Here is a 24,251-nt window from a genome sequence, read left to right on the forward strand (position 1 = left end):
TGTGAAATGCTAAAATACTAAACTACTCTTAGCTAAATGCTAAGCAGCACATTAGCATTAAGTTGTCGTAGCTACAGCTGCTGCCGTTCAGCTGATTGTTACATAGCCTCGCTTTAAATCAAAGTTTAAAAGGCATGCAGACATTAAAACTATTATCAGTCAAATAATTTTATCCAAGATTAAACTCTATGTTAATGAATTGTTATTTATTGAGCTCTTTGAAGAAAGACCATATCACACACAGAAAAAACCCCAGCTGCCATTTAGACATCCGTGTTATCTTATCCTCCCCCCACTCACATTAGGTAGTATCTTCCCTTGCATCACCCTATCTTCTTCCGGCCATCTTTTCCATCCAAAGCCTTGCTTTCACTTTCTTCTCTGTGAGACCAGCGTCTTTCCCTGTCATTCTGTCCTTTCATCTCACCTCCTATTCACTTATATCCCCTGTCTCCCTCTACACTACTCATAAGGCCTCATCCATCTTGCATATCCTGAGGCTTTGAGCTGCTGTGTGATGCCTGGTGGTTTCCCCTGGCAAACCCTCTTATGCGCTCTAATTAGAGTGGCACAAACAGCCCAGCATGGCGTGCCCTGGAAACACTGTAAATCAGACTGACTGACAGCCAGGAAGGGATTCCAGGAGGAGTTGGAGGTGTTTATTTGCGTGGATGTGAACCTGCAGCTTTCACATTCATTGTGAAAATGTCAAGGTGTAGTTGAAGATAAAAACAGCAGAGGAAATATGGAATGTCTGTTTAGATTTTGCCACCTTCAACACCCCCAGGTCCTTTTTTTACTCTCTAATCAATGCTCCACAGACGCAGATGCAGTCACGACAACATAGTGCGGAAGTGATCCTGTGTGTGTGTGTGTGTGTGTGTGTGTGCCTCCCTTTAGTGCACTGCCAGATAAAAAAGGAGCATCCCTTTAGACTCAAATGGCTTTAAATGCATCCCCGAGGACATTGCATGCAAATTGTGAGGAGGGCTTGCCTTCTTATTTTTGGACAGCTTGTTCAGGGGCCCAAATCGTCATAAAATGACACTGTAGGTACCCCTATAGAGTCATTTATTTATGCTTTTCTCCAGCTTATTGCTTTTTGTGGCATTTAAGTTGGTTTATGTTATATAAAGATCGCAAATGTCCGCTCTGGGTGGGAGTTGGGCCAGTGGATGGGTCTAAATATGTGATTTCAGTTGGGATACTGGAGTTCGATTCCTGTTTGTTTTCCTTTCTTTTAAGAAACGGACTACTTTTTAACTGGCACTGATTTTAACTTAAACCATGACTCTTGTTTCCTAACCCTTTGTGCCTAAACCCCAACCTAAATGTGACTTTAGATTGCTTATCAATGGATCAGGAGTCAATCTCGGATCCCATCAGTTATAGTCTGATGACGATAGAGCCTCTCGGGACAAACGGTGAACATGCGGGGGTGTGTAGCGGGCGGTTAGCGAACTACTTCCACTCAAGACTTCCTTTTTACACGTTGCATTGTGAAACCGTTTTCTTGTGATTGACTTTAATTAACGGGTCGTACCTTTGCTGAAATTTTCACATGATGATGCAGATTAGTAAAAAGTAAATATGAAGCTTTGTCAGGTCTGTCCTCAAGAGGAGAAGAAAACTACGTATAAAATCCTTATTTGTTGAACGGAGGACGGATCATTTCTGATGCATTCAAGGAAGTCAGGAAATCGAAACGCTTTCGTGACACAGCGTCAAGGGAATTTATCTGAACCTGAATTTTAGATCTAGAACAGATTGTTAGCTGAACTTGCTGCAGATGTCTGTTTAAAGAGATTAAGAAGGTTAATCATCGTCAGATCACGCTGATGGGAGCTGGGCTGAAGTTCAGGGTTATAGACCAAGCTGCCATATTTCAGTCAGGAGTGAGAACTTGTTGCCGCTGATGTGACTGAAGACATTCTTTCATCAATACGGGATCCATTGCAGAAAGTGCGTCAGCTCTTGGACAAAACATTTAAACAAATCACAGCTTGTAAAGGTAGTATTTATGAGGGAGAAATAAAATCCCTTTTATCCGAGCTACTTTTCAGCAGTGTGTTGAACGCTGTGTCACTGGCTGTGTCATATTTTTCATCAGTTCGCTGTTTCCACAGCAGCACTGCAGGGCTTGCGCTGCCTCTATTGTGGTAGAGATATAATTACAACAAGCCCACCTCTGATGATAGTGTATCACCAGAGAGAGGCAATAAACACCAACACAGCCACAGCCGCGCAAACACACGGCTCAGCATTGATCTGATAGCTGCTCTGGCTGGCTGTGGCTTATTTAGCTGGAGGAGAACTTCTCATTATCCGTGGAGCTGGCATGCATTGGCCCTGTGAGCTGTGGGGTTGTTTTAATCTCCACTGGTGCTGCCCTTCAGAGGCGAACCTCTGCATGCTCTATGACCCACTGCTGTAATTACTCACACACATGAGGGAACTGTGCACCTGCTGCGCACTAAATCTTTAAGTCTCAGATTTTGTTATACTGACTGAATTATTATCTTAAACATGGTTCTCATAAAGATGGGCAAAAAATAGAACCTAGACAGTAAACTGCAAGTTTGTAAAATGACTTTAAAGTCTCTTTAACCATTGTTTTCACCCATAACAAACCAGTTACAGTGACGTTAAGAAAAAAAACAGTCTAATATTTGGTTATGTCAAATTTCACACCGTGCATTCAGGGTGTAACTTACTGTAAAAATCCCACTGTGAATTGCTCTGTTTTTCTTGGAATAGTAATTTGCTTTATCAGCTCTAAGAAGCTCGCTGCTGCACTCGCCTATCAGTGCTCATCACAGAGCTCCATTAATCATTCTTCAAACAGAGTGCTCTTCCACACGTCTCCCTAACTCCCTGTCTGCGTCTTGTCCCTGTTACCCTCTCTCTCTCCCCTACTTCCCACCGTCTGCCTCGGCTTCTAATAATGTTATTAAGCCTCCTCGTAGCCTGTGGCCACCACCCCTGTCCTGCTGTGTTCTCACTCCTTCTCTCCATCAGTCAAGGAGACGGGAACAACAGTATGTAATCTTGACCGCGAAGAAGCTACAATACACAGAGCAGCCTGCTTTTACGCCCTGTTCTGAACAAATCCAGTGGCACACAATAAGAAAATGAGAATGTTTATTCACTGAAACGGGGCCAGAAATCAGACGTAGTACAGTATTTGGCATATTATTCACGTACTGGAAAAAGGCCTCTAATTAAACCTTGGGTATTGAATGCACACTTTTCTGCAGTACAGTCGTATAAATCCATCCAACAGGCAATCAGGTATGATTATAAATTGCAAAAGTGTTAAAACTCATTTTTGCTTTTCCTGTTTTATATGTCGATTATTAAGAAAACAATAATTAGGTGGTTTTAAAGTGATATTCATCATCAGTCGCAGCCTGTATGCACTGACTAGTTTTGAAAAGATCAAATTGGCAGTAGAGAAAGGTAGCCGACTGTATGATCACCGGTTGGCAGCTTTAGAAGCTGTGAATTCCCTCGGCGAGACATAAATTACACGGTAAAGCACCAAGATATGACAATCATCACTGCCTTTGTGCGATAAGGAAGCAGGTTCAAAAGGAGCCTTGATTCGCCGAAGGAAAAATAGGTCAAGTACTGTATTTACTTGGAAATTTAAAAGAGTGTGCGGCTGAAATACACTGGAAGAAAGAAACAGTTCCTTCACCTGCTCCCGGAGCTGAACATTTTAAGTTAAAGCCATTCAATTGTGTTGATATTCTGTCCATATTATTATCATTTTACTTTTGTTCATTTCGATACTGATACTTGGCCTGACACACGGTTTTAAAGTGTTCAACCTGTTTGTTTTTCTCCAGTAAAATCCAGTCCGGCAACAAGCTGGTGTTGGCCATCACCACTGAAGCCTGCCAGGGGAAGGACAACTTTGTCCGCTACCTGGAGCACGTTCAGGCGGTGGTCACCGTCAACGCCAGCCGCCGCGGCGATCTCAACATCAACATGACCTCGCCCATGGGCACAAAGTCCATCCTGCTGAGCCGGAGGCCCCGCGACGACGACGCCAAGGTGGGCTTCGACAAGTGGCCCTTCATGACCACCCACACCTGGGGCGAGGACCCCCGCGGGACCTGGGTCCTGGAGGTGGGCTTTCAGGGCGAGGAGCCACAGCGCGGGGTCCTGAAGGAGTGGACTCTCATGCTGCACGGAACACAAAGTGCCCCTTATATAGACCAGATAGTGCGCGATTATCAGTCCAAACTTGCGATGTCCAAAAAGGAGGAGCTGGAGGAGGAGCTGGATGAGGCTGTGGAGAGAAGTCTGAAGAGCTTGCTGAGTAAAAACAACTAAAAATCCATCTGCATGTTGTCAACTCGTTCACTTTCTCTTTCTCTGCAATCTCGCTCTATCGTCTAAATCTCACAGCATCACCTCAGTTCTTCACGCTCTCTTGTTATCCTCCCTTCCGTCTACCTCTTCCCCCTTCCTCACTCTGCTTTTTGTTCTCAAGTGTTTCAATTAGCCCCCCAACCTTCAATGAATGTTCTTGTAATCCAACCGTCATAAAAGTGTAACTTTTAATAATCTGTCCTAGAGATATGAAACTATATCACCTGAATTTTTACACTCTACAGAATTGTACATAACAGAATATAATCCACTCTTTCATGCTCTTGCTTTGACTGCCCTGCACCTCTCTTCTGCCAACTGTTGTACAGTTTGTGACTGTAAATGATTTTCTGTGTCATTCTACTTAAAGTTTATTATCTTGCAAACAGAGCAGTGATACTTCTTTCTGTTTATATTTTTATGTGACATGCATTGTTTATATAAACAAAGAAAGGAATATGTGGTTTATTTTGCAGCCTGTCGTCCTCAGTTCATATTTCATAACCTTTGACGTATAATATAATAAATCTATTCAGCTGTTTATTAAAGCACTTGAGTGATTTACAACACACCACCAAACACACTGAGTAAAAAACATTCTCTATCATTCAATCGCATAAATAAAGAATTTGATAAAGACCAAATACAGGGAAGTTAAGTAGAAAAAATTACACCTATATTCTGGAAAGTGGAGAAAAAGCCGAATTTTAATGTACCCAGTTTCAGTCTTTCTCAATTTTTCTGTCATTCTGTACTTTGCTGTCCAATAAAGGGAAAATGCCCCATAAAAAGTGGCGCATAAGCTACTTATGCAAAGGTACTCTTTAATTTATAGATATGGTTTAGTACATGTAGCTATATGTAGCATCAATAGCTCAGTGTTTTGGTTCTACATGTCGCTTCTTCACTGTTTAGATCCCTTTCCGCTACACTCATTAGCATCATTACCAGAGATAGCAGGAAGAAGAAATGAACAAAAAAATCTTAAACATTAGCATCTACCTGCTGAACGTAACAGAGCATTTAGCCGTACATTCTTAGCTAGCTAGCAAATATCTCTTGCTAGCTAGACGTTGGGCTAAATATAGGACTTGCATTTATCATTCAGCTGAATGCTAACGTTGCTTTGTATTGTTGACTGTGTGGCAATTGTTTAACATCAACTTATAGACATTATTTCAATTATTCTTACAGCTTGTTTCTTCTGCTCTCAAGTGGCCAAAAATGAGTTAAAAACAAGGGAAGCTAAGCTAATTTTAGTTTTGGAAAAGTTAGCAACTTGCTTTATTAAAAAATACATTTTCCAACCTATACTAATATCAGGGGGATGGGGTACAAAAACATATTTGTCTAAATATGCCAGGCTCTCAAAAATAACTTGATTTTAATACCACTATGTTTTAGTGTTGTGTTCATCTCACACTCCTCTATTATGTTGTCATTAACTATTTTTACCTCATATAAACATATTTTGTTGAACATAATGCTTACTGTAACTTAATCAGCTCACATATGTATCATTTATTTCACAAATGTGACATCTATTCCTTATTATGTTTTATATCCAAGAGCATCTTGACCAGCTGTCATTAGGCGAAGGGCAGGGTACACCCTGGACTGGTTGCCAGTTAATCACAGGGCTGACACATAGAGACAGACAACCTTTCACATTCACACCCACGGGCATTTTAGAGTCACCAATTAACGTTACAAGCATGTCTTTGGACTGTGGGAGGAAGCCGGAGACCCCGGAGGGAACCCACGCATGCACGAGGAGAACATGCAAACTCCACACAGAAAGGCCCACCTTGGCCAAACGAGGGTTTGAACCGGTGACCTTTTAGCTGTGAGGCAACAGCGCTAACCACTGCACCACCGTGCACTCCATTTGTTCTTAATATTTACCAAACCTTTCTAATTGCCACATAGAAAATAAACATGTGTCCTGTGGATGCTGCAACATTTATAATAAGACTCTTTAACCCATAAACTGTCACATAAACCAACAATGTAGGTGCAAAAGCGTAGGAGTAATAATTATATTTAATACATAAAAATATTTCCTCACAGATGTATAGGATCATATGTGTGTGATGTTCTTGGTGCATTGCGTCAGACTGAAAGTAAAGAGAATAAGGTTTCATTGATGTTTGAATCTTTTTTTATTATTCAATATATCAAAGCAAATTAATACACAGCAAAGTTGTGCTGAGGGCAGGCAGTGGCATCCAATTGAACAAATGAGCTCAAAGGGGAAAGTTGGAGTTCTAAGACAGAGTTCAGAAGGGTGGCACAACTTCTCTTTTCTTATCAAATTTAATTGGTGGCATGGAGCTTCAGTTTTCATTGTCCCAAGTTTTCAGACAGTAAAGGACTCTTAGCATGAGCATGGTTGTTAAGTCGAACAACAACAGCAGTACTTATGGAACCAGCCAAACGTATTCTGGACGCAAGACCAGAGACTGCAAGCAAATGGAAGAGCATTGAATATCAGAGCAGGAATGTGAACATTGGTCTTACTACAGTGGTTTGAGGAACAGCTGTATTGAAGTAGCCTGATACCAACATCAGGATTGTCCTGGACCAAAGGACCCTGGTGGAGTTAGCTTACTCTCCATATAAGGTGACGTGATTTCAATGTTTCTTCTTGCTGGACTTCTCGATCATGGTCTCCACCACCATGGAAGTCTCCTCGTAACCTTTGACCTTGCGGCCATTTGAGAACTTCTCCACAGACTCCACCACCTCCACCTTCTCGTAGCTCATGGCGTCGGGGATGTAGCTGCTGGAGCTGGTGCTGGTGCCGGAACTAGAGCTGGAGCTGGTGCTGGCACCTCGAGGCGCGGGCTTTGGAGTCGGCCCACTCGGCCCATTGTCGTCCCCTCTTTTCTTTGGATAATTGGCAGCTGGGGTGGGGTCTTTGGGACCGGGGCTTGGGCCAGAGGGTTGAGGGACTGGGCTTGGATCTTTGCGGTGAGGTTGAGGCTCTCCATTCTTTTGCTTACCTTTACCTCCATTGTCTTTACCCTTTCCACCTTTATTGTCATCCTTTCCTTCTCCTCCCTTAGAAGGATCGGTGGGGCCGGGAGGCCTTGGGTCTATAATGGGCAGAGGAGGGGTAGGAGAGGGTGTTTTGCGTCCGTAAGGCTCATAGGGAGGCATCATTCCATCTCTGATTGTGACAAAGATGTGGCCGGCAGATGGCGTGGAGGTGTAGAAGCAGGGATCTGGGTAGCTGCCGTCACCGGTGACGAGGACGTAACGACCCTTTGTGTAGAAGTCGGCGATTGGCTCAGGCTTCTTGTACTTCCTCATTCTGTCTCTGACAATGTTACAAAGAGTGTCGAAGGCCTTGCTGATCTGAGCTCCATCTGGGACGTCCTGTGGAGACACTCCGGTGTAAACAGGTCTGTGCTCGGTTCTCTTCACCTTCTCCTCCTGCACTTCCTCAGATGGCATCTCCTTTGTATCTTCATCTGCAGCTTCTCCAGCAGCTCCGTTTTTGTCCTCCTGGCCACTGTCCATCACGTCTTTGGGGGTCAGCTCTTTCTTTTTGAAGACCTTCTTGGCCAGGATCTTCTGGCGGGGCTTGATGCTGGTGATGTCTTGGATAGCCTGGGTGATATCTGGACACATATGAGGTCATAAGTCAACTAGCTGGAACTGGTGAACTAAGGAGCTTTTTTAGCTTGCAAGACTGAATCACTGAAAGAGTGATTAAACTTGTCTGAATGGCAGCTGATTGTATGTGCCCCTAATAGTGATTCTCAATAAAAACAGGCTGTGCTGTGCACATGATGTCCTTACCTCTCCCCCTGCTCGATGCAGTGGGTGTGTGAGTGTAGCGGTAATTAGTGGTGAACAGGGTAATAGGAGTGCCAATTATCGCTGAATTCAACCTGCCGGGAAGAGAGCAGTGAAATGTCAGACATGCAACTGAGAAGCTTCGCTGTGTTAAGGAAATATGTAATTTAAAAAAAGAAACAACAGGTCACATTCAATTACACAAATACAGCAAGTCTGATGGAAAAAAATAGGCAGTTTGCTTGTTGTACTAGTGTATAACAGGAAAACATGAGTTGTCTCACAGTGCCATCTGCTGGATCTGCATTGTATACTAACTTAGTGATAAATGTATGTTGGTACCTCCTCCTATGTTGTTGAACAAGAACTAACATCTGTACCTGAAAGTCACCAAGTCGTTTAAGGGGATTTTGTGGGTTCCAACAAACTAAGAAGTTTACGTAATACAAGTAAACTCAAATGGGCGGAGAATGAATGAAGAAGGGCATGAAACGGATTTGGACCTTTATGTAGGGAGATTAGATTTACAGAAACTTTAATTCAACAGTTAAATTAATTAAAATTTAAGGAAGTAATATGATCAGCATATCTTTAGAGCTTTCTTCTAACTACAACATTTCTTGGGTTTACAAAGGTCCCAGGTTGAAAGCATCAGTATCTGAAAAAATGTACAGCTACAGTTTGTATTGCTTGTACTTTATATTAGATTTACAGAGTATCTAAAAACAGTTTAACAGCATTTAAGTCAGCCTTTAGCGAAGACCACCATTCCTTTTAATGCCATATATTACATCTAAAAAACTCAACTTCCCTTAGGCCTCGCATTTCTGTGTTAGTACAGCCGCTGCCTACCTGTTATCTTCGTTCTCGATGATCCTCTTGTACCTCTCCAGCTCGTTCTCGAGAGATGTCTGGTACATGGCGAGGTGGCGACATTCACTGGTGAACTTCTCCAGCGACCTCTCGGCTTCCTCGATCTCCTTCCGCAGAGATTCTATTTGCTCGTTGTGCATCTGGATCTCATCGTCGTAAGTCTCCTGTGTACTTTTGATGGCTTGCTCCAGCACTGTGGTCTGTAAGAAGGGACAGAGGCGGGAATAAATAAGGACAATTGTGAATGATACTTTGCCCTTTTAGGAGATTTGACAATGCAATGTGCAAGTCATTAACAAACACAAGCTCAGAATGTGTTGCTAACGTAAAGTAGGAAGTCAAGAAAAACAACATATAAGAATGGAATGAAATATATGTTGGCTTTTCACATAAAATTGGTTATCTATTGATGTAAAAGTACAACAACTAAGTATGGTTAAAACATATCACATTGTATGGATGTAGAATTAAGAGCATCCCTTGTGCAGATAGCAGAGGTATGTCTTAAATAAACACCTGTAGCTACAAAGCAGCTAACAAATCCAAGCAGGTTTGAGGAAACACTGAACCTTTAACTACACTGGTCTAATCTTATGGTCATGGCTGACATCTAGTGGTACTTCTGCAGCATGTGAATATGAGCACTACTGACTGCCTTGTTCAGAGAGTTATTACGACTTCAAGACAAAGTAAAATGAAAACAATCTTACAAGAATGATTTTCAACACATTTGTTAACCTAGAAACATATTCATCACCTGAAACAGAGACATTAATGAGCAAGTATTTTTACTATTGTATTATTATTTTGTAATACTTGTGTTTCTGTTTGCTTTAGAAAATACTTTCGACAATGTGATACACAAAATTCCCTAGGTTTTCCTAAACATTTTGGAGCTCAAATGTAATTTTTCAAGCAAAAGAGGTGAAAAATCAAAAATCAAAAATTCACTGTAATATGAATACAATCTGCTTTTTTCGCTTAATAATAGTAAGTTGAATATTATGGGTCCTGGACAGTTGACCTCGGACAAAAAGCAATTGAAAACCGTTGGCTCTGGAATAACCAGACTGTCCCTACTCCTTATGTTCTGACATAAACAGTAATTCACACACAGTAGTTCACAACAAGAGTTTGGGTTCTTTCTTCATTTGGATAAAAATTAGGTTCCTTTTAGACATCCACTTTAATGTGCATGTGTTTAAATATTGGAAAGAGTGTGTGCACGGTGTGACCCACCTCAGTCTGTAGGCGCTGTTTCTGAGCCTGCAGCTGACAGAGGGCGCTCTTAAACTCCTCCAGCTGACTATGCAGCCCCGGCACTTTCCTCTGGGCCAGCAGCTTCTCCTGCTCCTGAAAACGTTGAGCACAAATCAGTGAGAACATGCAGAGAGGTGCCATTTATCTTTACAGCATGGAAATTACATCGCACACATACACACCCACCAGGCAAGCTCTATTCAAGGCCTCACTTTATTAAAAGCTTTACTGATTGATCTCTGTGTGTAAAGTAAAGAACAAAATGTGTGTTGCTTAAAGCAGCATTTTTTTGTTTGTTTTATCATTTATTAATTCTAGCTCATAGCAGACCGTATTAAAAAAATAGTTGAACATTAAGGTTGTGAAACTCAGTGTGATTAGTTGTGCCTGTTTTTCATCTTGAGCGTAGCTTCTCAAGGCAGACAGTCTCATTAGCCTATATTATTGCTGTGCACAGACAACATTATCTAACACAGACTAATATTGTGATGATAGTTGAGTTTGTCATCAAAATATGTCTGGTGGTTTATGGTGTTTTCTTGTAAGCGTGCTTTCAGCTAGTTCAATCAATACAGAGAGCTGGATCGCCAGTCTTTAGACGCTCGACAAACGTAGCTAATTGTAACGTTAGCTAACAAGTATGGATGCATGATATTGGATTTTTTCCGAACCCTTTTTGCTGATTTCATTAGCGATAAATTAGGCAAATGTTTTTTTCCACCAAATTGCAGACAACATCAAGTCTCCACTGTAGTGGAATTGCTATCATGCCTACTCTTATTGTAGTATCCATAAACTGCTATACCGCAGAAACCTTGCACTCTTCTTCACGCTTGACGGATGAGGGGTGGTGCAGGCAGTGCGTGTGCACTGAGTTAACGTCCGAGTTAATGTCGTAGCATTACGTCAAGTTTTTTAGGGAATCATTGAGCATTTAAGCATCATTAAAGCGTTGGTTTATCGGCGGAAAATATCGGCAGAAAAATGACAGATCTGCAGATTCCAATAACGTGTCGATAATATGGTGCATCCCTACTAACAAGTGACAGCAAGCCAACAATGATAGTGACAGAAGCTGGCAAAAATTAACTACTTGTACCGTAACTGATTTTTGTCTTCTTAAAAAATACTTTCATTTTATATTTTTACCAGAAACAACAAACATTGAACTTATTGAACACTAATAAAAGCTCCCTCCTTGTTTACCCTTTACTCTTTTTCACTGGATTTCTGCACAGCCGAGCAGCCAAAACCTGTGGCTCTTTGTCTCTGCCCACTGAGACTTAATTCAACCAATTATACAATTTCTTCATCCAGAGCAGCTTTACCTCTGAGAAATGTTTCTATAAATAACAACTCCAATCTGCTAGACATGCCAGTGGCTGTGGTCGCAGTTCCTCACACATTATCATGCTCATCCATTCTTCCCAGCATTTCCTTCATTATGTGTCCCCACGCTCGCAAACTGATGGCCTGTACATTTGTCCACAGGAGTGTTTGACTGCATTTTCACACATGGACACACACGTGTTCAAAGTCAAGCACAGAGAAGGAAACCACTTGAACATATTGACACTGTAGCCATTTTCCTCTGACATAACGCACGTAGTGGGAAGCTCAAATGGTAATACTATTGCTATTTTGTTACTGTTTTCCAGGTCGTATAAATGTAGGGTATCTGAAAATCATTATCATTTCATCGCTTCAAGATTGATAAACAATTGAAATGGAAATTGAAAGAGAAAATCCAGAGTGATATCAAGCAAAGTATCAAGGTAAAAAACCTTATTGATTACTCATTAGCTACTGTTACACAACGGCTAATGCTAGCATTCAACCAGTTCCTAGCTACCACTTCTTTAGCTAGCATTACGTTAGCTAGGAATGTTAGGCATTGGGTATATCATATAACACTACCAAACAGTAATATCAGCCTTATAATATTAGCCTTAAACTTGCTACCTAACTGGTTTTTATACAACAGGAAATGCTTATACAAAGATGAGTAAACTCCTAGCTAACGTAAGGAGCTAGCTAGGAACTTACTTGCACATTTCCTATTGTATCGTGTAACGGTACCTAAAGGTCATATTAGCTTTCAGCCCCTCTTAAGCTAACTGTTCAGTGCATGGACTGTATAAAAAGATAGACAACATGACAGCTCCCTAAATGTGAAGCCAAAACATTTCAAGCGCCCCCTGCTGACTGGTTGCAGTATAGGTCATAAAGCCCGCCTCCTCCATGTTAACAGATGGGACATGAGTCAAACTATAAAATGAAAATACACGCCAAATACATTTTTCTCAAACATGGTTTCTGTCATTATAGTTAGTTCTTATCATGCTGATTTATGTCCAAGTTCATTTTTCTGACTAGTTTATTTTTAATTAGTTATTTGATGCTGTAAAAAGGATGATTGACAGCTCTGTTGACAAATCCGGCTCCTGCAGCCGATCTGTTCCGGATTAACAGAGTGGAGGACGAACGGCGAGAGGAAACGTAACTCAAACAATCACTATAGTCATTGAAGTTTCCATATCTGTGAATGTCTGCTTCAGACCAACACACGAAGCTGTTGTGCTGTTAAACGCGCCGGCGTGCAGGATCCTTGCTGGTTTTTTATCTGTAAGTTAAGTGTGTGTTTTGATTAGCGGAAGTGGCAACGGCGGCACCACCCGCCGATTTCTACTGCGCAGCTCTGGCTCCAAATGACGTCACCATTGCAAGATGGCAGCGCCTATCACGGGGGCTATTTTGGCATCAATTTTGTACATGAGAGCAGAGGGAGACGCGTCGCCCATCTATGTACAGTCATTGGTTCAGTGACTGAAGGCAAACTTCTGACTTATCGAGCTAGTGGGCTATCAAATATGCTTAAATTTCCCTTAAAGTTTCCACAGTTTTTTGTCTTTTCAGTTGGTGAAATGATAATGATTTGTCAGATATCCTAAATGTATACAACTTACAACCTGGAACACAGCGATATGATTTGAACATTTGAGCTTCCAATCCTGAGCGTGATGTGAGAGTAAAACCTTGACCACCAGACTCGTAGCTATAGGACTGACTGTCACCATCTTCTCCTCCAGGGACTGCAGATCACACACACACACACACTTAGAGACAAGATTAGTGACCTCACCTCGGAGATGCCCACTGACACGTTGGGAACAAGTGGAAGTGTCTGGTTGATTTGCTGCAAAATGTTTACATAGGTCTGGATCTCTGCAAGGTTCTGTGTAGAGAATGATAGTATGAAAGAAAAACATAAGCATCCGTATGCCATTGCATTTTGCAAACTTGAACCATTTTATCTGGCCTGCTCTTTTTAATAATCTATTTATTTAGCATTTTAATTGAGGTTTAGTTTGTGGTTTAATAAAAGAATCCAATAATAGAGTTCCATTTAGCTGAAATATATTCATACACCGTGTTAGTATTTCTTTACAGCAAAGAGATTTTTTTCTCAATCCATTAGTACAAGCGTGATCTCAGACTTCGTAATAAAGAGGAGATATATGTCCTCTCTCTTGGGGATACTACAAAGACCAGTGTTCTTATGCAACAGCTTCCTATTCTTTCCCTCATAATGTAGAAACAGCCGTGCCTTTTGATACGCTATCTCAATATTGCAGAGTCATGCATTTATTCATCATCAAAAGCAGCATTGTGTGAAAATAAAAAGAGAGAAACTGCTCGGGCAATGGGGAGTGCACCTGATGCATTATGTAGTTTTCTTTAGTCTCAGCATTTATGTGCTCATTGTGTTGCACCTTGAAGCCATCTGTACTGCACAGTGGGTAATATTTCAGTGAGCTTTCCTGTCATGAAGAAACGTGTTACTCTGCAATCCTTCCCACACTCGCATCACAGAGGGTAAATCTGTTGCTAAAGCCCCAGGTACATCAAAAACAAAATCCTCCGGCACCTTTGGCAATGTTTTGTGCCTTCTCATTGGAAGAGCAATGACCTTAGGAAAGCAAGAGGAATATACAATTTCAGACGTGGTCACCTATCAAAAGCATTATGTCAGAGTTATTAATTGCTTTGAGCAATGACAGGGAATTACTGAAGCAACTTCTCAGAGAGAGGCTTTTACTGACCCAGTTTAAAAATCCATCAATCAGGAGTACAATAACATGAGCATCGATGCAGTTTCTCACTGTCACTTCAGTACTTATGTTCTCTCATATCAGCTCATATTGATTTATGTACAAAGATAAAGCCCACAATTTTCATTTGGCCCTGTACATGAAAAAAAAATTGATTTCTGTAGTCCTCTGTTTTAGTTATTCATGTTAGGACTACATTTAACAGAATAAACCAAGGTAGACTTTTACAAATTGTTGGTTATCTCCATCTTAAGGGCTTCCTATCCAGAATTTCTTGGTATGATTATCTATAGAGGACTGGTTATCATTAACGTTGTTGGAGAACTTACAATAAGTGAGTTTCCGGTCAGTACATTTTCAGGTTAGTAAGTTTTGATTGTTTCCCATGAACGCCACTGACCTTCTTGTGTCGATCTCTGGTTGAGTTAATGTCGTCTTGCAGGAACTGTGATTGGATCTGATGCTCCAGGTTTCGCAGCAGAGCGCTGTCAGCCTCCTGCAAGAGAGGAGAAGAGAAAATAAGAGAACAGCAACAATAGGGAACACAGGAGAAAACACTGGTACAGTGGACAGTACTTTGAGCCCCACGAAGGCACAAAAGAATATTGAAGGAACATTCCGCATTCATAAAATGGTGTGGAAAAGTCTTCACTGCCCGATCAAGCGTCATTATTACATTACGAAATCAGCTACACTATCTGTAATATGTTAAATCTAAATTAAATTCATTCACACATTACGTACACATACCTTTTTAAAAAGTACCATCATTTGTAAATAGTGGCTGAGTTAACATCATTCAGTCGTCATTTCATCCATACTGTACCTTGTTGAGCTGTTCCAGCGTTCCCCGTAGCTGTTCTTGATAATCACACTCATTTCTATATCTGGAACATAAAACATCTCGATTATGCGTTAATGCAGGAAGTGGAACAAGTCACATTCACATATGAAGCTACAGTGAATACTCACCTTAAATCTGTTTTTGTGCGTGTGTGTGTTTTGTGTTCACAGTGAGACAGGACACATTAACAAACTCATCTCAACTGCTTTTTGTTCATGTGTAAGGAAAGCATCACAGGGTGAAATCCAGCTGAATCAACCACACAGTCGATATTCTTTGCAGCTGGTCAATAATATAGTTAGGCCTAGTTGCCTGCAGACAGCTGAGCTCTTATGAATATATCCATGACACCCAACAAATAGTCCCTATTTAAACTGTTGACAGCATGTTCTGTGAGTTTACTAGAGTTACATGGAGACTATTTCTGGAAAGAAATGTTGCAGTTAAATGATTTAAATAGCCCAATGCTGCTTGATAATTAATGTTTGCCTGTATTTAATTATTGTGGTTTTGTACTCTGTTATTTGGGTTGACTGGCCCTTTAGTTTGACATCATTTTAATTAAATGTTATTTGATGATGTCTGATGTCGAAGTTCAAACGTGTCAGTGTTCAGATTTTTTGCAGTTTGCACATTATGAGGCATTCATTTAATTACTTGACTTTTGCCCAACTGTGCCCATTCTGGAATTTATTGCCAATAATTTATGGTTCCCCATATTTCCTAATTATTATCACCTTTCTAATTTTTTTTCTTAAGGGTTAAAGTTCTTCATCACTTCCTCTTAGTGACTAGAATGTTTGCACAAATCTAAATTAATCTGTGAAGAAGCGATTTGTCCTTTGACACACAGATAAAACCCGTCACTCTCTTACTTGCTGGTGAACTCATCCAGCATGCGGCAGGCGTCTCTCAGCTCTCGCTCCAGCTTGTTGTGGTCAGAGAACAGCTCTCTGATTCGCTGTCTGTTGACATCAATCTGCTCTGTGAAGGCTTCCTCCAGGCCGCTGGCCTCCTCCATCCGCTGCAGCGTCTCCAGCTGCTTGCGGAACACGGCGTTGCGTTGCTCCAGGACTCGGGCCCTGTTGATGTAGCGTGCAAAGCGGCTGTTGAGCTCCTGAAGGCTCTCCCAGCCCTGGATGGCTGAGATGCCTGCAGAGGTTTCAAAGTCTTCGGGTTCCTCATCGAAGACATCTGAGCGCTCATACTTTTCCTTGCGCACCTCGCGCAGGTAACTGGTCTTGAACATGGTGGTACACTTCTCTCCTCTGGGTTGGTGGTATCCCCTGGAGTGCTTGGTCCCCTTCAGCACCTTTAATGTGTGAAAACTTGGGTGCTCACCCTTTGCTGTCTCATGCTAGACTAAACGCTGCACAGCACTGGCTGCTGGCGAAATAGCCCCCAAAACCTCCCCCTGGTCGTGGCCGCGCACGCTGTGAACCTGGGGCCTTCCACAGTTTATTGTTGCCTTTGTGGCAGAGATTAGAAAAGCCATGCTGATGATGACAAAGCAGAACCCTCAAAACAAACAAGTGGCTGGCCCGGGAAAGCACTGGGTGGCCATACACCATTATTGTGGTTCTTAGTCAGCTGCTTTCTAGATCCCTGTTTGATATGGCAGATTGGCACCACAGGACAGAGGGGAAGTTTCGTGCAGGGCAATTTATGTGGACTGTGGAGAACTATTACTGCCAGAGTGACTGAGTGTTGATACACTGTGCACAGTGCACTGGAAAAAAAGGTTGTTGTTCATCTACAAGTACTTTTTAGCTCATTATAGAAAGCATTACACACCCAGAATACAGGCATAGTGTTAGTTCTGTCTAAAGTATAATGAAAAAAAGGTCTGATAAAAGTGTCAATCTTAATTTCTACACACAATATCGTCTGTTTTAACGAAACAATCAAAGTGAATGGCCCGTATTGAAATGCAAAGTATGCTGCGATAGTTGTGTTGTTTGCTGGGAAGATGGTGATGATGAAACATCTCAGCACTTTAGTTTTTTAATAAGAAGGAAAGCCTCCAGTTGTTTTTCCTCAAGGTACATTTACTCGACATCCCATTATATCTTTATTTCACTTTTGCACTTCCCTTCTTTCTCTTACATTTGCAAAAACATTAAGAGAAGATGAGAGCTAGGGGAGGTGATAACAGACTGAGGAAGAGGCCGACGAGCTTCTGCTCTTGCATGCTTTAGTACGGTGTCAGTGCAAACATCCTTCTGGACAGATCTAGCAAGCTGCCTGTGAAACACCTGAATGTAACACGTCAAATGGCTCCACATCAGCAGGTTTTGGCCCCCAGCAAAGCCCATGGCCCATGGCATACTACCAGACTGCTAGTTAGGCTGCAGTATCAAAATGAGTCTGCTATACAAAACCTTCTCAGACATACATACTGAGTATAATCAGTGGTGGAAAGTCACTCAATAGATTTACTGAAGTACTGCACTAAGTTACAAATTACGAATGTTTATTTTGTGCATTATTAAACATCTACTCCACTACATCTAGGAGGCAACACTAGGCTAGGAAACCCTTGGATTAGCTGAAAAATGCATTGACACAGATGTCAAAAATGGTCTTTCTAAGCTCATGAAATGTTGACCTTTTAAAAATATGGGATTTTCACAACGCAAAGACCCAACTTCTAGTTTATAACGGAAATATCATTTTTGATATTTTAAAGTGGTAATGTCAAAGATCTCAGATTCACCCTCTTTGGTGGCAACTATGGCGATAAATGGTAATTGCAGGAGCACACTTCCCAGATATCCAAACAGTGTGGCATGTGTGCAACCACAGTTGGCTCCGGTTGTAACTCTTGATTTTCCTCGCTGACGGTCGCTTTCCTTTTCAGACTGTTTGCCTTCATCTGAGCGTCCAATTAGTTTCTTTTTCTTTGGATTTTCACTTATTTTTGAAGTTGTATCTGTAGTCATCGATCTTTTCTTTGTTTGTTCAGCCATAGCAGATTACTGTTTACTCGCAACACTTGCAGAGACTGGAAAAGCAGCCGCTTAGCTCCGCCTACCCTCTCTGGCAGACCAATCACTGCTGGATGATGGAAAACGTGTCACTAACTGGGCGTTGCTTGTGATTTTTTCCACGAAAGTTGCACCAGACACCCACTTTGTAATACTGCAAATACAAAGGCTTTCATCAGAGGGCCATAGGCTCAATCACCATCGTGTTACCTCATTTGGTGATAAATAGAGACTTAACAGACATTTATTTAAATGAAAATCTTCAAGATTATTACTTTAAGTAAATTTTGCTTTACTGTAGTAAGGTTTTGAAAGACTGGAGTAAATAAGTCACAGAGTGGTACATGCACTCATACTGAAGTAATTGATCTGAATACTACTACTTTTGAAAGACTAAATCATTTTATTGCCCACTTTATATTCAATACCACATTTATACTCACAAAAAGCCAACTTGAAATGACATGACATGTTTTTTTCTATTCTGTAACATTCAGCACTAACCATTTACCACAGCACCAAGATCAGGAACATTCCCTCCAACTAATAAGCCATGTCTCCAAGGACGCATCTCCATGCCAGTGTGAATCTCCAGGTGGTTACAGGGATCTGTATCAGTCAGCCACAGATGATGCATATGTTATACCAGTCTGTTCTCACACATGTATGACGAATGACTCCTAAACCCTTATATCCATGTGACATTTCCACAACATGAGCTGATTTAAATCAATAAGCACACTGGGACATTGAGCATATAGAATATTCAAAATTATAATTTTCTTATCCTTATGGCAGGGGTCTCCAACAGGTAGCTCGCGGCCTGGATTTAAGTAGCTCGCCAAGAGGTTCACAGACTCTGTACAAGAAATCCTTCGACAATAAATGCACCTTGAAAGCCTCTTCCCACTTCAATTCAATCAAATACACAGATGTCCCACCCCCTCCAATAGAAAATAATAGGCTGATCAGCTATCAATAAAAAACAGTGATGCTCCAGGCAAGTTTGTCAACGTCTGAACCTAACCAATCACAGCATTGTTACAGCAACGTTCATCGACAGGTTGGGTCAGTTATGCTGTACGCTAGTTGAGCTAAAGTGAGGAGTTGGGCGCTATTAGCCTGTTTAGCCAGATTTATGATGGACAATGAAGGTGTCCACGCCAAGAAAAAGCTTAAAACATACTATCTCCACGGGGAGTGAGTTTCTATTCATGAATGTGAAGGACAAGTGTGTGTGCCTCATCAGTGGTACCAACGTTTCAGTCGACAAAAGAATCAACATGAGGTGCCAGCGATTACAGCGATGTAATGTTGGCCACTCACATTTTTTCAAAGTAGCTCTCAGGTGAAAAAAGGTTGGAGACCCCTGCCTTATGGACTATGTTCAATACTGCACAACAAATATGTTTTACGATACACAGTACATTGATCATAGCATTGTTTCCTGATACAACTGTCACTGGGATTTAATTTTGGGGTTGGTTTTGGACGCTTTCATTCTTGTGAACTTGGGCGCTACAGAAAAGAGGAAATGTGCAGTGACATTTAAGGACACCTCTGACCTGCAGCTGGTTAGATGGCTGATTTAGATGTGGTTCACTGGTGATTTGATCAGTGATTGAGATTGTAGGAAGGCCTCAGAAAAGATGACTACTGACATGTGTCCTGTTGACCACACTCCTGTTGGCCATTTTCCTCCACTGGCACACTCAAATGCTGATGATGTTATATTGGTGTGTTCCAAGCTGTAAATCATATTAATGTAGGAAATCTTAAGAATTATTATCATTTAAACACCACCTGATTGATCAGCAAAGGGAAAGATGATTGAAAATGAAAATCAGGAGGAAAATCAGGCAATATTTCAAGTTAAAAGATCAGTGTTGATAAGTTACAAGCTACGGTCAGACAGCAGCTAATGTTAGCATTTAGCCACCAAAACCTAGTATTACAGTTTGGTAGTGTTACAGGATACAATAGGGAAGGGGTAAATGATGTTAGCTAAGAATTTATTGAGCTAACGATATTATATTATTTATTTCCCATGGATTTACTTCCTTTAGCTAACATAATAGCTAGGACGTGGTTGAATGCTAACATTAGCTGTTGTCTTATGGCAGCTAATGGGTTATCAATTATCTTGTTTTAACTTAAAATATGGTCAGATGTCACTCTGGAGTTCCACTTTTTATTGTCCTCTCAGTTGCTGATCAAATTGGGAAGCAGTGAAAGGCTAATGTTTTGTCAGATTCTCTACATTTATTCCACTTATAACTGTGAACAAAGCCGTACGACATGACAACAGCGCTTGAGCTTCCCACCCTGGCGACAGAGGAAAATGGCCATCGTGTGAATATGTTGAATACCAAGTGAACCCAGCTGCATGTTCAGTTACTGCATTCATATGATGAAAATGATTAATAAACAATAAAGAAACCGCTAAATTATTTCAATTTCCACTGTCTAGTCTCCCTCTCTCGTTCCTGTGTGCCATTGAGCGCCCCCTACAGGCCTGGAGCACTTCCGTTTATATAGTGTTCCCTTTTGCACGTGTTTTCTGGGTTCGTATGTTTTTGACTTTGCATCGTTTCTGTATTTGCAGCGCGTTTGACGTTGATGCATTTGATTCGGCTTTTTTTTCATTTGCAGTGTGTTTCTGTCGTTGCATGTGTTTTGACCTTTTGCATGTGTTTTCGATTTGCATCATTTCTGAATTTGCAGCCTGCTTCTTTGCAGCTGTTGCAGCGCGATTGCCCTTTTTGGCCACTGTAAGAATCAACCTTTTAACCCCGAACAGACTTTCTCTGCGAAGATTTAAACCTCATAAACATAAAAAATACTTGGTATGGATTCTGGTTTACTGCTGTTTATCTCCCCATAACTTTGTCACCAATAAACCACCTGACTATCTGTCCACCCTCACGCAGAGGCCGTAGATTACAGCTCTTGTTTTGTGCATATTGTTCATGGTCGGGGAGAGAGCAACAGGATCGACCAGCCTTATTTTTCCATCTATATTCTTCGGTTACGAGTGGCGCTAAATCTGAGGCCTTGGTAAGATTAGAAAGCTGTCTTGAGTTGGAAATGAAAGCCTAGTGTTTATCCTTCTGGTCCAGCCTCCTGGGCTACAGTGACAGACACGAGCAGAGCCGAGCATCATATTTAGAGGGTAATAAAAGATAATAGGAGCATGCAAAGGCACTTCTCTCGTCTCTTATGAGCCGAGGGAGTGGATATGTTCAATCTCTAGAAAACGAAGCAACTGCTCTCTTCTCGGGTGTCCATTATAGGTCCACTTGTTTGTCTTGTTATCCTTTGTTATATTCAAGCTGCACAGACTGTATCTGCCAGCCCTTTGCACTCGCTTCACTCTGAGACAACACCAAAAGTCATTTCGATACTATTGACAGATGATTTTCAGAGGCGAAATAAAGAGCAGGGCTAGCCTTCCATCACAATAAGAAATTGATCCTTAAAGTCATCAGCGCTGCTGTCTGTGCCGGTTTATCTGCTGTTCAGGATGGGTGATCACAGAGATATGGGGCTGACAGCTTTCCACAGCTCTCTTCATATTGAAGCCGGGCCAAAAGAGCAAACAAAGATAAGATTAAGTTCACAGACTCACAAATTACTAAATTCCTGTCTTACTTTTAAGACATATGGCAGGAAATATCCAACTCTACCTCATAAATGGCTTATTAAAAATGTAAAGAATTTTTAAAATAGAAATTTTCTTACACAACAGATGGAGCCTATCCTGTTTGTTTTGAGCAAAGATATTCTCCTATATCTCCTAAAGCCCCTTTGTAATCAGCGTTGGTGACAACCACTCTGAATATCAAACAGGTTATTTCTTTTTTTTTTACCAGAGGTAGCACATGTAAGGCGGGATCAGGGGTTATTTATTTACACTTATCACCTGTTCTCAAGTGATTTCGATTCAAGACCAAGCCTGCTTCATTATCATGGAGTGATAATGATGAGCTTTAAAATATGTATGTACGTAATATATGCGTATTTTAATATCTGCATTACATGACAACTCAAATTGATGCTGTTGAAGTAAACCCTGACACTGAAGCACCATGATGTAAGGTATTTATTCACCATCTTAAGAAATGGAACTAAGATTCATTGGTATGTTACAAATTCTGTTTGTTCAGTTTAAAATCAGATAGTTAACCTTTTTTAAAAGTAATTTATAAAATGCTTGGTGAGACATAATGGGATTTCAGTCGAGATAACAAAGACCAGAGAATTTTGGTATGGTAGAGTGCCTAATGAAGTAGATCATTACTATAGGCCGCGTAAGAATCACTGCAACCTTGAGGTTGTTCAGCAAACATGCATTCATGTTTAAAAAGCTATCAGGCTGATAAGCATGCGGTACAAACAAACACATGATCTCTTCCAGCATACACTTAACGGATAACTAAAATAACATGCTTCTGAATACAGTCGCGTGAATTGAAGGAGAAAGAGCTTCTTTACACAATGTTAATGGGACCGTATCTCAGTGCGGCCGCTCCCCCATGTGGGGTCGCACACGTGAGGGAAGGACTATGCGGTGCCTCCAAATACTGTCAGCAAATCGTGGCTAAGGTCTGACCTTTGAATGGTTAAATGGCTTGTTCGTTTCAGGCGGAAGAAGAGGCTCTGAAAAATAATTGAATTAAAATATGTATGCAATTTTTAAAACAAAAAAACTTTACATGTGAAATCATGTGATCAGTGAAACAATTTGAATCAAAAACACAGTAGAATAACAGAAAACTGATTGCATAGCTTAAATATGTCCCCTTTGAACATATGCTTGCTAGATTGCTTATGTAGACACATCAACAGCAAAGTAGCCACCCTTTTTTTCTATGTAGCCACCATGGAGTGTGCTCCGTTGGACGCAATTGCTTTGGCCTCACAGTGCTGTGTATGTGCTTTCCACTGAGAAGTTCCCTCAGGAAGCTCATTCAGTGAAAAAGCTTCACCTAGCTAAAAACAACAAAATTAGCCTCTGGCTAATTAACATTTAGCAGCAAAAGAGACAGATATTTCCCAGTGTCAGAGCAATAATATAATATGTCTGTGTTAACAACTCTTTTCCGCTGCACTCAAGTGGCTGAAATAAAATGCTATAGCAAGTTCAATGTCAAGTTACTCATCCCTTTGGGACTGAGAAAACTCAAGGACATGTTTTACAAGCTAATTTTTTACTTGCCGTACAATTAAATTAAGCTGTCTTTTGACTTGTGACATTGTAATTAGACCTTCTGTATTTAGATACAATCACAAAGCAGAGGTCTAATATGGTACAACTACCTTGCAACATGAAGTGACTACATGCTAATATCCTGCTATGTTATCACTGTTTACATTTTTAGTCTGGAAATTGTATTAGCTGCCCTTACATGTACATTATAGGGAGTTATTGTTTAGCTAAACCAATTAACCTTTATAACCCTCGCAACCACCCACACGTGCACACGCACCTACCTCTCCTGCAGCTGCTGAATGACGTGTGACGTAGTTTCTCCTCACAGACACACTTGGGGTTAAGAAGAAGCAGACACAAGTTTCTCCCCCCTCTCCGTCAAAGGAGCGCTCAGGAGGAGAGCAGAGCGGATATCAAAGCTCAGGGAAGCAGGCGAAGCGACTTTGTGTTTCCACCGGACTAACAAGACAACACTTCGGCTGTTGAGTTATTTTTAATTAGCCTATTTAGCCGAGAAAAGTCACGGAACATTCTGCAGCGTTTTCTGGTAAGAAAGTTTTGTTTTCATTCACTGGTTTTGTGTCACTGGGGGGATGAGCATAAAAAGAGAGAAATAGCTTGTCCCTCGCATAAAAGTTAGCCTTTGAGTGTGTTTCTTTTTTCTTTATAAACCAGACAGTTACTAATAAGCTGTGAAGAGCTTTAGCTAACCCCAGTTAAGACTCCCTGCACAGTAACTACATAAGTGCCTTTATTTTAAGTGATTTTTTTTATTGTAA

General features: G+C 41.1%; 2 protein-coding genes across 2 annotated transcripts in view; one reads left to right on the forward strand and one right to left on the reverse strand.

Annotated features, from left to right (window-relative positions):
• pcsk2 (proprotein convertase subtilisin/kexin type 2) overlaps positions 1–4,928 on the forward strand; it is a 32,417-nt gene extending 27,489 nt beyond the window's left edge. The window contains exon 12 of the mRNA XM_069659075.1: positions 3,852–4,928. Coding sequence (XP_069515176.1) covers positions 3,852–4,341 — 490 coding nt within the window. The 3' untranslated portion in view covers positions 4,342–4,928. The remainder of the gene's footprint in view (positions 1–3,851) is intronic.
• A 2,086-nt stretch (positions 4,929–7,014) lies between these two features.
• On the reverse strand, positions 7,015–16,522 carry LOC138588992 (filensin). Its single transcript, XM_069659254.1, has 8 exons — positions 16,149–16,522; positions 15,256–15,316; positions 14,830–14,925; positions 13,460–13,552; positions 10,297–10,410; positions 9,037–9,257; positions 8,188–8,279; positions 7,015–8,006 (listed from the first exon to the last, which is right to left on the reverse strand). Exons 1-8 carry the CDS (start codon positions 16,520–16,522, stop codon positions 7,015–7,017), a joined length of 2,043 nt encoding a protein of 680 aa, XP_069515355.1.
• Between the last annotated feature and the right edge of the window lie 7,729 nt (positions 16,523–24,251).

The sequence above is a fragment of the Semicossyphus pulcher genome, unplaced genomic scaffold, assembly GCF_022749685.1.
Source record: "Semicossyphus pulcher isolate SPU_LCO1_2020_fin unplaced genomic scaffold, fSemPul1.0.p SCAF_12, whole genome shotgun sequence".
Classification (NCBI taxonomy): domain Eukaryota; kingdom Metazoa; phylum Chordata; class Actinopteri; order Labriformes; family Labridae; genus Semicossyphus; species Semicossyphus pulcher.